The following is a 14,354-nucleotide window of genomic DNA, read 5'->3' on the forward strand; positions in this document are numbered from 1 at the left end:
TTCTTATAGATTGAAACAAATGTGCTTCAGCCAGGAAAAAGGGTATGAATAGTGCTCCGAGTCACTGCAGAAAACAAAAAAATTGAACAACAACAAAAACTGGAAATGTTAACGGGCTTATTTAAAATGCAAACTGATTGTCTGCCAGCAGGAGGCGCTTTTAGAGTGATAGAACTAGCGGTTTCTCCAGTAATGGCTGTAAACAAAGAAGCTCCGCTCATGAATGCTACTTTATCAGATCAAATGAAAATGCCATCGAAACTTTTCTGAAGACAGTCGGTTCCCTTCAGAGATACATTCATATAAAAAACCCGCGCCGTGTTTTGATTTGGAAATGTGCAGTGCTCATGTTTATTCAATGAAGTCAAACGCCACAAATAAATCAATGTATGGGAAACTGGTAATGTATATTGGAAATGTTTAAAAATCATATCACCGTTATTGAAAAAAAATATATCGCGATACATATTGATATTGAATTATTGTCCAGCCCTACCTCGAAGCATCCTAGGTGTATATGACTTTCTTTTTTCAGATGAATCCAGTCGGAGTTAAATTAAAAATTGTCCTGGCTATTCCAAGCTCTATCATTGCACTCAGCGGGTGTTGCAGTTGAACAGTCCACAAGTCGTCAAATAAAGCTTGTGCATTCATAATAAAACGTGCCGTAGACGGCTCCGAGGATGAATAAAGGCCCCCTGTAGCGAATCCATGAGTTTTTGTAAGAAAAATATCCATATTTCAAACGTAATAAACACTTTTCTTTTTTGTTTAAGTAAAAACATTTTTTCATTTTAGGTTGAACTAACCCTTTAAGGAAACTTTTGTCTTGTCTCCCGAGGCCACAGGAGGGCGCAATGAGCAAAATAATGCAGCGCATTTAAATTGTCAACGAAAGGAAGTAACTATAAAAACGTGCATTACGTCTAAATTAACTCAAAAATCAAATATAATTTTGTAAATTGCATAAACAATTATGAACAAAACAGCATCATGTATTTATGCATGCATTAATCCAAAGAGCCGAAGCGCCATTCACACAGATTGCATTTAAAAACATATGAGACGCAGTGAAAAGAAATAAACATCCACAAATTTTGTAAAAGTTTAAACTGTTTTAACTTTGCATGGCTACATCTCTTGTGTGAGACACGAGTGCAGCAGTCATATTTGTCCGTCTAAAAAATGCACTGAAGTGTCTAAACAGAATGGGAAAAAAAAAAGTTTGATTCTAACTGAAAATGACAGTCTACTGTGCAAGGGCATGTATTGTTTCTCTTTCTCTATTTGCTTTAGTTAAGGCCATGCTTTCATTCCACTTATCGTTCCTGTAGGGAGTCCAATCCTGATATTCAGAGGTTTATGGTGCAGCAGGGCTTTGGCACAGACTACAGCAAACTGGAGTCTTTCTACATACAAAGGTAAGAGCTTCAATATAGTCAGGAAATACATTTATAGTATAGTATACATTACAGATAGTTTGCTTATTTATTTTTTCCCAGAAGAATGTAAATGAAAATATTAATCAGAACACAATCTGTCATTTTGTATTATTCATCTTTGGAAAACAGGTTACTTGATATTGTGGCTGCTACCAAGAAAGGCTACATGGTGTGGCAGGAAGTGTTTGATAATGGAGTGAAGGTAAGGCTGAGCGCTCCCTAAGGTCGCAAAACTCTGGACTTTTGGTAGTACCTAGGATAGCAAAGTCCACTAAAGGAGGTAGAGCTTTTTCGCATTTGGCTCCCAAACTCTGGAATAGCCTTCCTGATAACGTTTGGGGTTCAGACACACTCCCTCTGTTTAAATCTAGATTAAAGACACATCTCTTTGGCCAAGCATTCAAATAATTTCTTAATTATAAATTATTTGTAAATTTCTTTAAAAAAAAAAAACTCTTGAAAAACTCAAAAATCCAAACTGTTGAAATGGTAGTGTATGCTTTGCCATAATTCCTCCTCCACCTTGCTCCAGCTTTGTAAAATCAATACACTAATATCAATCACTGCTAAAAACTTCTACCTCGTTCTTCTTAGATGTTACTGTATAGAATAATAGTTAACTGTTGTCAGGTTTAGAGGCCATTAACTAATGATCTAATGAGAAAGCAAGACATGTTGAGTCACAGCTAAGCATCTGACATTTCAGAAAAATGACACAAAATGGATATATTTCTCTGGACTACATTCAAGATCTAACATATTACAGTTTTTGATGTAGTGTTTGACAATTTTTAACTTTTAAGATTAAATATTGATTGCATTTTATTGGGATGTGCCAATATTGGTAGCCAAAAATTATTTTTTGTTACAGCTGATTTTGAAAAATATTGTACATCCATATTTTTTGTCACTTTAAAATCAACTATGTTCAGTTCTTTCAGAGCTACTAGCGACTAGATCTGCATAAATGTGCAATCTCAGCTTGGTAACTTTGACAAAGTACATCTGAATGAAGCATGAAAAGCCTTACAAAGACCTTAAATGGAGTCCAGAGGGACATCCACATGTTGACGTCTGTTCGTTTGTGTGTTATACATGTGTCTGTATTTGTACACATGTAGCTGAAAGCCGACACACAGATCCATGTGTGGAAAGGCAGGCCGCAGTACCAGGATGAGATGGCGCAGGTCACGGCGGCTGGTTTCAATGCTCTGCTCTCCACACCCTGGTACCTCAACCGCATCAGCTACGGCCAAGACTGGGTGAACATTTACAAAGCTGACCCCCAAAATTTCACTGGTGTGTGTCATTCGCAGATAAAGTCTATGTGGATTTGGGCCTCTGTTTCTGTTTGACTTGTGTTTCTCCTAAATTTGCACAACATCTCAAGGTTTAGAGTAAAAAACAATGACTGTTGATTATGCAAAACATGATGTTGTGAGGTATGTTTTAGTTGACCTCTAAGAGTTGAGAAGTCTGTCTGTCTGTTAATGGATGAATCTGGTGAATTTTCTTGTTTAGTGTAACCAAGGTTGGTACGAGTGGTTTTAGGTTTTAAAGGTCAGCTACACTGATTCAAAGGCAGCATATTTAAGTGGTAAAGGTGGCATGTGATTGAATGGAGTCATTTACATCAGATATTCTCATATCCTTATATCAACGAGCATCATCATTTTTTCGGTCCAAAGCTCTGTCATAGCATTGACATTGTCAGGGACCTGTTTGCATTTGGATATGCAAACAAACATGCTTATCATGTGACCATGGAACTTTGCACACACTGACAGTTATGCGTCTATTCAGTCACGAACCATGCAGTTTAAATGGTTTGCTTTGTCTGCAGGTATTCAGATATAGGCGTTTTGACACACAGATCAGACTCAAACAGGATCAACTCTTTGCTTTGAGGGACCGCTTTTTGTACAATGTTGTATTAAATGTTATTGTTTTTGCTGTTGTTTATAACTACAGGCACAGATGCACAGAAGAAGCTGGTGATAGGTGGAGAAGCTTGTCTTTGGGGAGAGTATGTGGATGCTACCAACCTCACTCCTCGACTCTGGTATGATATATCACTCAACTGTACCAACAACACCAAGACAAACCATTATACACGTTGTGTAATCATGTTACTAACAAGTGGTTAATTAACTGCATCTCCTATCATGTAATAAAAGTAAAAGCTAAAGTTAGGAGTTTGTGCCAAAACCGAAACCAAACCTAGTATTTACTTAGAATTATGTAAATGAAACGTTTTTGTTTTTTTGTGCCGTTGCAGGCCAAGAGCCAGTGCTGTCGCTGAGAGGTTATGGAGTGATAAAAGCGTGACAGATGTGGATAATGCCTATAATCGTCTAGTCCAGCATCGCTGCCGCATGGTCAAGTGAGTTAAACTATGACAATGGCAAATTCATTAATGCAGTGGTTCTCAGTTCGAGTCTTGGGGGACCCCCTGCTCTGCACATTTTGCATGTCTCTCTTATTCAGTTCAGTTCATGGAGTCTCTTCTAACGAGCTGGTGATCTGAATCAGGTTTGTTAAATAAGGGAGACATGCAAACTGTGCAGAGCAGGGGGTCCCCAGAACTCGAACTGAGAACCAGTTGTATTAATCAATAATACAACATACTGTTTCAATTATTTATTTATTTATTTAATGTATGTAAGAATCATGATGCTCAGCAGTGGAGTGACCTCACTAAACTCTAATGTCCTTGACTTTTGGTTAATTATAGATTTATTACAATATTATTTATTTAAAAAAAAAATTTTTTTGAAGGCAGTCTGTTCTGGATTGGTTGGGGGGATTTTGAAAATGTAAAAAGTATTCAATACAGTCTTTGTACAAATAATTTAATTTGCTTTTGCAAATAAAATTTGCACAGGCATATTTTTCATTGGTGAAAGTGATATTTTTCCCTTTTTCACCATCAGGAGAGGCATACCTGCAGAACCTCTATTTGTTGGCCACTGCCGTCAGGAATACAAGGGCTTATGAACTTCAACATTCAGCTAGACAAGCTATTGACAATAGACAATTAAAGGGAATAAAAGGACAACACTTTTTAAAAGATAAAACCATGTTATTGATTCCAGTAACTATGATTTGCTGTTTTATGCACTGAGCCAGATACTGCCAGAACTTAATATTTTTGATTACTGGTTTTCATTATTAAATGGACAGTTCTGTACATCTGGATTTTCTCTGTAGGCTTAAATTTGATTAAAATGTAATTAATGTTCTTGTGAATAAATTGTATGGAATTTTAAGTTTTTGAAATGAGGTCTGCGTTTTAATTATTTCCCAAGGCTAGGTATGTTGTAAGTTTTATAAATGAAATATATATTTAAATAAAACATTTATGAATGCATTGTTCTTATAAAATGATTGGTATTTTTTATGTACATATACACACAAACAACAGTAAGCATGTTTTACCTTATACTGAGGAAAAAAATCCAAGGTCTCTGGATGTAGGCTAGTCTCCCAAGATTTATTTTCTGGACCATATGTAAGCAGCCAATCACAGAGCAATCAAAATTTGTGTCCGTATAAATGCTCAGTTCAGTTGGTGACAGTTACTGCTTCAAGCCAGTCCAGCCATCTTGTTGAGCAGTATATTCTGGTCCTGAGTGTTCATGGGCTCATAGCTGGATAGCTCCAGAGAAAAGGTGGCATTCCCAGAAGTCAAAGTGCGCAGAATGATTGAGTAGCCTTGTTTTCCTGTCGACTTTGGATGTCGCATACAGTACCGCGTCGCTGGGCGAGATCTGCAAGCACAGGACTCAGATACTCTTCCCCTACAGTCACTTCCAGAGCCATCACCGGCTCCAAAACCTGCCCCCCAGCCAGCTTCAGAGCCTGACACAGAAAGACATGGACTCAGATGTGGCAACATATTAGAAAGTGACTGTGGGAAAGACACAGGATAGTTTTTGAGTACCTTGAGCATGCAGCGGGACACAGGTTGAAACCATGGCTGCAGAAGTGCCTGGCTCTAAACTCACATGCTGGATAACTGTCTTTACTCCCAGTACAGGAAAACCCAGCACAGGACCTGGAAAGGAAATTAGATTACCAACAGCATATGGCTGACAAGGACATCAGATTTATAGACTTGAATGTACTTCAATACTGTAGCAGAATGATATGGATGTGATGAATGATTTAGGCATAAAAGCTTTAAAGCATCCATTACCTTGGAGGTAGGCGCTCTGAACCCCATTTTCCACAGCTTCTTTGACAACAGCTGGGAGCCGAGTATTTCCTTCCTCCTCAAAAGTCACGTCACAGGAAGTGCTAGACTCCTTCATCAGAGCATGGACAGCAAGCTCCACAGTAACAACATGCCTCTTGACTCCCAGAGTATGATCTAACGTGTCTGAAATGATCATACAAATCATACTGGAATTTCCTAATACTTGACTACTCCAAATAAATACTGCATTATTTGATATTATAATCCATTTTAGCATTACAATTTATTCTGTGTAGAACTATAGGATTTTTTTTTTTTTTTACCATTTCTTCATCTATTAATTTTATACAAAAATGAAAACATAAAAAAAAATCCTACCAACCCCAGACTTTTGAACCTACACTAAAACAGGGCACGTGACTGATCATATAAGTTGTTTTATTTTTTATTTTATGCCTATTTTTTTTACCATGGACAAAATATATTGTAACCATAAGTCGCACTGGACCATAAAACAGTAAAGCAGACAAACAAAATATAAGAAACAAGTAGCAGGAAAAAGAATGAATCAAAAGCGATACTTATATCCCTTGCCGGTGTCCCTGCCCGGTGGAGTCGATGGTCTTTACACTCTTCGGTCTTCACATGAGGAGGCCTTACCAGGAGGGCTGCGTGACCCTTTATACTCCTACTTAGTTGCTAAGGTGTGTGCTGTCTGAGTGTCGCCATGATGGACTGTGTCTCCCCCTACTGGGGTGAAAAGAAAAAGTTCTAATGTTTCTTCGTAATATGATTTTAACAGGTAGACTACCATATAAAACATGAGGGTAGAGTTTGCACTTGCCTCACCTGTAGCAGTTGCTGATTGGAGGATGGTCTCTCTGTAGGCCACCTGCAAGGGTCCTAGGTGAGTTTCAATGTTGTGGTCTCTCTTAATACGGTCATGGATGATCTCAATGTGTAGCTCTCCCATGCCACACAGTATCGTCTGTGCATAAACAAGTGAAAAAATACATTGCAGAGCAGGAGAATGAGAAAGAGAGATTACAATTAACATTTTTTCCCCGTTATTGCTTAATCTAGTTTCTGCTAGGGCATTGCTAGGTTACTAGGGTGTTTTGGGCAATCGCTTACTCCCAAAAAAACGCTCCCAAATCTATGATATTCTGGTTATTATATATATTATGACTTAGGTGCTTCCTTCTCCTCAACACAAGATTCAAGGTATTTGATGTCCGTAGCACAAATGGTGCAGGATGGGTTATGTGTCACAATGTAATACATTAAGACACTTTTTCAAAGCACTAAGCTTAAAGGGTTAGTTCACCCAAAAATGAAAATTAATTAAAAAAACATTTACTCACCCCCGAGGCATCCTAGGTGTATATGACTTTCTTCTTTCAGACGAATCCAGTCAGAGTTATATTAAAAATTGTCTTTGATCTTTCAAGCTCTATCATTGCAGTCAGCGGGTGTCGCATTGCTTCAGTCCAAAAGAAGTTAAATAAAAAGCACCCATCCATAAAAAAAAAGTGTCTCACACGACTCCGGGGGGTGAACAAAGGCCTCCTGTAGTGAATCGATGCGTTTTTGTAAGAAAAATATCCATATTCAAAACATAATAATCACTTGAATTTAGCTTGTGCTCACTGTTGTAAATGGAAGCAGTTCCGGGCGGATGACGTATGAAGTCAGCTTTGCGCATGCCAGATTTTCCCCAGTAAGAACCTACGTTCCGTTCCTGTTTATGTTGTACACTGCCGACTGAGCCTTCATGCTTCCTGAATAGATCCTAACAAACATGAGTGGACCCCTCTGTTTGTCATGGACCAATTTGAATGCCAACGCACACAGATCATCCTTATACCAGCGCCTGGACAGATAGGAACAAATATACATTTAATCATAGCATGATTTATTCTCCTTTAGCAAAATGAGTTGATGAGGGGGCTGATGGATGGTGCACTCACACCAGGTCATGGTTTCTCTCATTGGGGGCAGGAAGGTAAGCAGTAATGGCATCCAGCAGAAGTTGAACCCCTTTTATTTTTCAGAGAGCTTCCAAACAACACAGGAACTCCCTTACGAGCTAATGTCACTCATCTCACTGCCTCCCTCAACTGGATATTCAGATTCAATTCTGTTTATTCAATAGCCAAATGTATCTGAACCAATAGAGAAAGAAACCTGGAGCACAGTATAGAGAAGCTGCATATTCTTACCTCCCCTGCAGGCACTGCATCAAAGTTTTCACTGTACCGTCCCAGAAGCAGCTTCGCAAAATCATCATTTAGATCTGCTACCTGTCCAATTCATACAAAAAAGTTCAGCCAAAAATGTTAATTCTGCCATCACGAACCACAAGTCATTCTAAACCTGTAACACAATAGAAGATGCCTTAGCTTTTTTTTTCTCCATACAATTAAAGCCAGTGGGGTCCATTGTTGTTTGGACACATTTTTCAGAATATCTTTTGTGTTCCACAGAGAAAGTAAATCATACATAAAAGAGAGCAAATGATGACAGAATCATAATTTTTGACGTATACCTTTAAGAACCTACTGTACTCGAGATGTGGCAAATAACAATAAATGTATCAGTATTTATTCTATTGTTTTCAGATATTTTTTTTTCACCTGTTCTATCAAAGTGGCCTGGCCTCACTGTCAGCCTGGAGCACATCTGGGTCATCTGTGGGCTGAAGGGTGCTGGTCTCAAAAGTACAACCATCATATGTAATTGAGCTCCCCTGCTACTTCATTTTCTGCCTAGTGATCAAGTCCGCCAATCCGGTAAAGCTCTTCCCTGTGCCAATAGGGGTTCTGGAAATCATACTAAATATTCAGAATGAATCTTTTCATTGGTAACTGTAGTTGGTTACTATGTTTAAAAAGGTCATCTGAAGGAGAACAGGGTTGGCCTTTAGTTTAGTCTTTATGCTGTGTATAGAGTAACTCAGGCTAGGAGAAATGAGAGTGAGATGAAACCTTAGTGAGCGGCAGTCATTCATTCAGATCAATAACACATGCAAATTTGTGTTAATGGATTCTCTAAATTTAAGTGAGATTCTGAGAAATGAGCAAAAAAAATTTGTGTATAACCTAGCTGCACACACATGGGATTTTATGTTTTTCTGCCTGCCGCCACACAGTCATGGTTTGAGCCTGAAATTCATGTCAAAAACACCTTATTATAAACAATTTTATATATATATATATATAAATAAATAAACAGAAAAGATTTTGGCTTTACAATTAATTGTATTATTAATTCAAATACAATAATAATTAATATACATGAATATAATTAATAATTTACTTATGATTTATTATGTTCACAAATAATTTCTGCCAAACCTCTACTCCAGCAGAAGCATCAAACACAGCAACCGCTCCATCCAACACTCGTAAAGCTCTCTCAAACTCCAGAGTAAAATCAACATTTATATATATATATATTTGTCTTTATTATTTTATTCTATTGGTGAGCATACAAAACTTCTTTTAAAAATCATTTTAAAAATATATATTGTACCCATCCCAAATTTGTGCAGTGTGTGTCCCTTACCCTGTATTGAATACAACACTGTTTGGACACATACGTACCTGGTGTGTATATGAGGTTAATCCTGTGATCCTTCCAGTCAAAGGTAACAGCAGCTGACTGGATGGTGATTCCTCTCTCCCTCTCCTGAGCCATGTAATCAGTTACAGTGTCACCATCATCCACATCTAAACAAGACCAATCACACAGACACTCATATCATAGAAAACAAATATTAAAGGATGTGTATTAAACTGCTCAAACATGTTATTTCAGTATTATTTATGTACTATAGTATTTATTAATATTTTGAATCGGATTTCATTTCATATTTTAAGTTTTCAATTGAATTCAAATTTGAGTAATTTTGTTATTTTCATTTTATATATATATATATATATATATATATATATATATATTTTTTTTTTTTTATATATTTCTATGTAGCTTTATTTTTATTTCAGATTTACAGTAGTTATTTTAGTACTTAATTTCAGTTAGTTGCATTTCTCATTTTCGTTTATGGTTTTTAAGTTTAAGTTTTTCATTTTATATTTACTTAATATTAGATTAATTTACTTTATAAAATTATATTATCATTTAATATAATAGTATTTAATACTTATATTATTAATATTATCATAATTTATTATTATTTCAGCGTTATTTCAATGAATGATAACAATGTATTCTTCATCTACTTATTTTCTAAATGTCACCTCACCTCGGAGAGCCCTGTGTAGCCAGAGTAGTACAGCATTCTCTCTGTCGTGGTGGTCTTCCCTGCATCTATATGTGCCATGATGCCTATGTTGTGAATTCTGGCCAAGAACATAATATAAACACTAGGTGTTAATAGAACATTATTCTTATATGCTCAAGAGGAAACTGTAAAAATGCAGTTTTTTTTAGCTAAAAAACTAAAAATTGTTCATAACAAATACCATAGTTTCACTGATTTAACCACGGTAATGAGAAGACACCCATGGTTTTCTTGCAATTAATTTCTTGAAAGTGTCTTACTACAAATACCACACCTAAACTGTGGCATGTAGCATGCAAAAACAATACTAGTTTTAAATGAGCTGTCATATCTTACTTTGAGACGTCAGGGTTGATCACCGCTCTCAGTGATTTCACCTCATCTGAAGAAAAAAAAATTGTGAACAGTAAGACACTAATCTAAAACTACACAGTATGTAGAACTTTGTAATTATCCACTACTGTCCTTTACCTCGATAAATGCTGTAATTTCTATTTCCCATCACTGCATGCATCTGCATGTCTGTGAATATCTGCTCATCAGGTGTCTGATGTCCTGAAATGGAATGAATGAAGCTATGCTGAGTGCGTTCTGTTCTATCACAGTTCTATCATACACAGCTAAACCATTTGACCATTTTGTTTTCGATATTCGTGACACATTCAGAGATAAATGGCAATAACTCCAAAACGACTTGTCCTAAAAAAATCGAAACAATGTGACCGCCAAATAGGGCAAAGCTGATCATGTTTCACAGCCTTCTTTTCATAATTTTCGCTCGATGTAATAAGCACTGCCCCACACAAGCCGTCGCAATGTGCATTAAGCCGGGAGAGCTCGCTCTTCGCGCAGCTTTCGGTAAGGGACCATGTGGAAAGTGCCATTTTTTTCGTTTTTTGCTATGCCTCAGTGGGCGGTGTTTTTGTAATGGCTTTTTAGTTAAAGGGCCTGTAGACATGAGACAAGTGTCAATCAAAAGAGGGGGACAGTGGACATTTTACACAACCTTCCATTTTACACCTACTGGTAGAAAACGCAATTACATGTCCAAAATTAACCTTCTTTTTGTAATAGCTTTATACATTAGGTAGACAAATGCATGAGACCAGTGGCATTCAATAGAGGGGGACAGTGGACATCTTTCACAACCTTCCATTTTACCCCAAGTGGATGATTAGGGAATTGCATGTCCAAAATTAACCTTCTTTTTGTAATAACTTTTTACATCAGGGAGACAGAGACATCAGACCAGTGTCAATCAATAGAGGGGGACAGTGGATATTTTTCACAACCTTCCATTTTACCCCAAGTGGATGATTAGGGAATTGCATGTCCAAAATTAACCTTCTTTTTGTAATAACTTTTTACATCAGGGAGACAGAGACATCAGACCAGTGTCAATCAATAGAGGGGGACAGTGGATATTTTTCACAACCTTCCATTTTACCCTTACTGGTAGAAAAGGGTATTGTATGTTCAAAATTAACCTTCTTTTTGTAATGACTTTTTACATCAGGGAGACAAAGACATGAAACCAGTATCAATCAATAGAGAGCGACAGTGGACATCTTTCACAACCTTTTATTATACCCTAGTGGCTGTTTAGGGAATTTCATGTCCAAAATGAACCTTCTATTTGTACTAGTTTTTTGCAACAGGGAGACCGAGACATGAAACCAGTGTCAATCAATACAGGTGGACAGTAGACAGTTTTTCACAACCTTCCATTTTGGTACAAAAGGGAATTGCATGTCCAAAATTTTCTTTATTTTTGTAAGAACTTTCGTCAGCTGAAAGATAGAGACTTGAGACCAGTGTCAGTCAATAGAGGGGAACAGTGGACATTTTTCACAACCTTTTATTTTACACCTACTGTTAGAAAAGGGAATTGCATGTCCAAAATTAACCTTCTTTTTGTAATAGAGTTTTCTATCAGGGAGACAGAGACATTATTCCAGTGTCAATAAATAGAGAAAAACAGTGGGCATCTTTTACAACCTGTCTTTTTACCCCTACTGGTGGCAAGAGGGATTGCATGTCCAGAATGCAACAACCTCGAAGTGTTAATCAATAGAGGGGGACAATTAACATGCAACAACCTCTCTTTTTCTTTTAAAAAAACCTAAATATCACATTTTGACTGTGTTACTTAATTATAGATTTGGAGTACTCAAAACTCAAATACAACTTTAGCGGACTTGGAGTTGTCATGCACTCAAATACATTTTCACTCAGACTTGAGCCTTTGGCTTTGGGACTCAAAAAATATTTAAGTCACTGACCAGATGCTTTGTTACAAAAGTGACATTCAGATTTCACATGTGTTTTTAAGTCTTGACATTACTTGCTCACAGAGTTTTCCTCTCAGTGTGTGAATGCCAAATTAAGTTATTTTTTGTATGTTATTACTACACACTCAAGTACACAAAAAGTTATGTCAAAATGCCCGTCTTGGAGAGTATCCATGTAAATGCAGTCGGTTATGTCATAAGTGAACCTAAACAGTTAGGAGAAATACAGATGTGTCCGTGCATCAGGTCTTAAAGCGACAGCAGCGTAAAACCTGCTGCCGCCGACTGTGTTGATAATGTTAATCAAACTAAAAAAATAAGAAAATCACTCACTGCTCTCAAAGTGATCTGAATCACTTTAGTAACTTTAGTAACTAAGAATAATTTGTATTTAATACATACCATAGACTGTAAAAAAAATATTTTTTAAATCCTGCAGACAGATGTAGCTTTGCACAATACCAGCATCTAGAATGATTTTGATAAGCATTTGTTCATAGCAGAGGACTCTATCAACTTATATTTTACAATTTGTCAGTTGATATAAGATTTTGTAGGCTTAGCATACACGTGCACCCCTCAAAAGCCTGAAACCAGTGTTTAGCCCTGGAGTCCATGTCCACACAGTGAAAAAATATTTCTTATGTCATTTATATACTAATTATTATTATAGCTTTTTATTATGCTAAATATATTATATGCAGGTGCGGCTCATCTAAATAGACAGACAAGCAAAAGACCGACCAAAATATTAATCAATTTGAAAACATAGATTTATACAATAAATTGCCATTATACTACTGGGCTGTTAAATCTTGAATCTCACTGGTTAATGAACATTCTAATGTGTGCAAGTTATCATCTTGACTGCATTACATATCCATAACACTTCGCCAAATGATTTCAGTTATTTCAAAGGTCCTTAGGCTACAGCTTACGCTGAAATATGTTACAATACATAAATCAAGTCAGCCATACATTATTTTTACTTTAAATTTTATGAGATGATGCGACATAAAAAAATCAAAATGGCAACATGCAAGAGATTTTCTTTTGTTAAATTTAAACTGGCATTGCCTTTTCTAGTTTTAAAGGTTAAAATAACCTTAAGATGACACTGTACTGTATAGTTGGACTCAGATTTGAGTTCGACTTGGCCAATTTTGTACTCTGACTCAAGTGGTTAAATACTCTGACTCGACTCCGACTTAACTTAGGTGGACACAAACCCAACAGTGCTTAATTAATAGCAATGACGGTTCAAATTTTAAATAAAATGTTGACACACTTATGCTTGTACATTGTTTATATGGAAGTGTGAACAAGAATCTAATATGTAAAAAAAATAATGATAAAGAAATATACATCTTTACAACTATGGTTTAATGTCAGAATTTGTTTCTATACATGGTACTGACCTTAAACAAATCCTCGCATATAACTTTGAAGCATGCAAAAATAGTTAAACATGATTTGTTAGTTATGATTTACAAGACATATGATCAGTTGTTAATATAGAGAGTAAGTAATGTTTAACAGCTCATTAAAATGCTGAATTTATTATTACATCAGATAAACACATAAATATACTTGGATTACGTCTTTTGTCCCCATACATTGGCGAATGGCACAATAGAAAGAATAGAAACACTACAAATAAAATTATTTATGATTTTGTACATCTAAAATATAGTTATCTTAGTAACTCTTTTCCTTTTCTACAAATTGTACATGTTGAAAACTAAAAATTCTAAACAATTAAAAAAAAAACAATATTGTCACTTATTTTAAAATATGGATTATTACTAGATCATGCACTGCTAATTAAAAAATGACATGTGGGGAATTGGCAAATTGGCGCCCCTGCTTGCTGAGAAGGTGCCGTGCACAGAAGCTGTTTGAGAAGGGGAAAGGGGAGCGGCGCGGGGGACAGTTCACTTCTGGGTCTCTCCCAAATGGAATGGACAAAGGGGAGGGGGGGTCCACTGTATAGAGCAATACTCTAATGGAATTAGTGGGCTAAAGTCAGTCACACCTCGACTTTCTTCCAAATAACGCACATTTCATTCATAATATTATAAATACAGGCCAATAGTTCCTGCACATTTTTGTTCAGT

At 36.5% G+C, this 14,354-nt stretch overlaps 1 protein-coding gene and 1 pseudogene across 1 annotated transcript in view; one reads left to right on the top strand and one right to left on the bottom strand.

Moving 5' to 3' along the window:
* The window catches only part of hexb (hexosaminidase B (beta polypeptide)), a 9,992-nt gene extending 5,327 nt beyond the window's left edge, over nt 1-4,665 (top strand). The window contains exons 9-14 of the mRNA XM_016257144.1: nt 1,335-1,421; nt 1,572-1,644; nt 2,564-2,741; nt 3,414-3,504; nt 3,721-3,825; nt 4,376-4,665. Of these exons, the coding sequence (XP_016112630.1) occupies nt 1,335-1,421; nt 1,572-1,644; nt 2,564-2,741; nt 3,414-3,504; nt 3,721-3,825; nt 4,376-4,439 (598 nt within the window). The 3' untranslated portion in view covers nt 4,440-4,665. The remainder of the gene's footprint in view (nt 1-1,334; nt 1,422-1,571; nt 1,645-2,563; nt 2,742-3,413; nt 3,505-3,720; nt 3,826-4,375) is intronic.
* A 136-nt stretch (nt 4,666-4,801) lies between these two features.
* On the bottom strand, nt 4,802-8,473 carry LOC107570859 (ribosome-releasing factor 2, mitochondrial-like; annotated as a pseudogene).
* Between the last annotated feature and the right edge of the window lie 5,881 nt (nt 8,474-14,354).

Source organism: Sinocyclocheilus grahami, unplaced genomic scaffold, assembly GCF_001515645.1.
Source record: "Sinocyclocheilus grahami isolate Dianchi unplaced genomic scaffold, SAMN03320097.WGS_v1.1 scaffold1514.1, whole genome shotgun sequence".
Classification (NCBI taxonomy): Eukaryota; Metazoa; Chordata; class Actinopteri; order Cypriniformes; family Cyprinidae; genus Sinocyclocheilus; species Sinocyclocheilus grahami.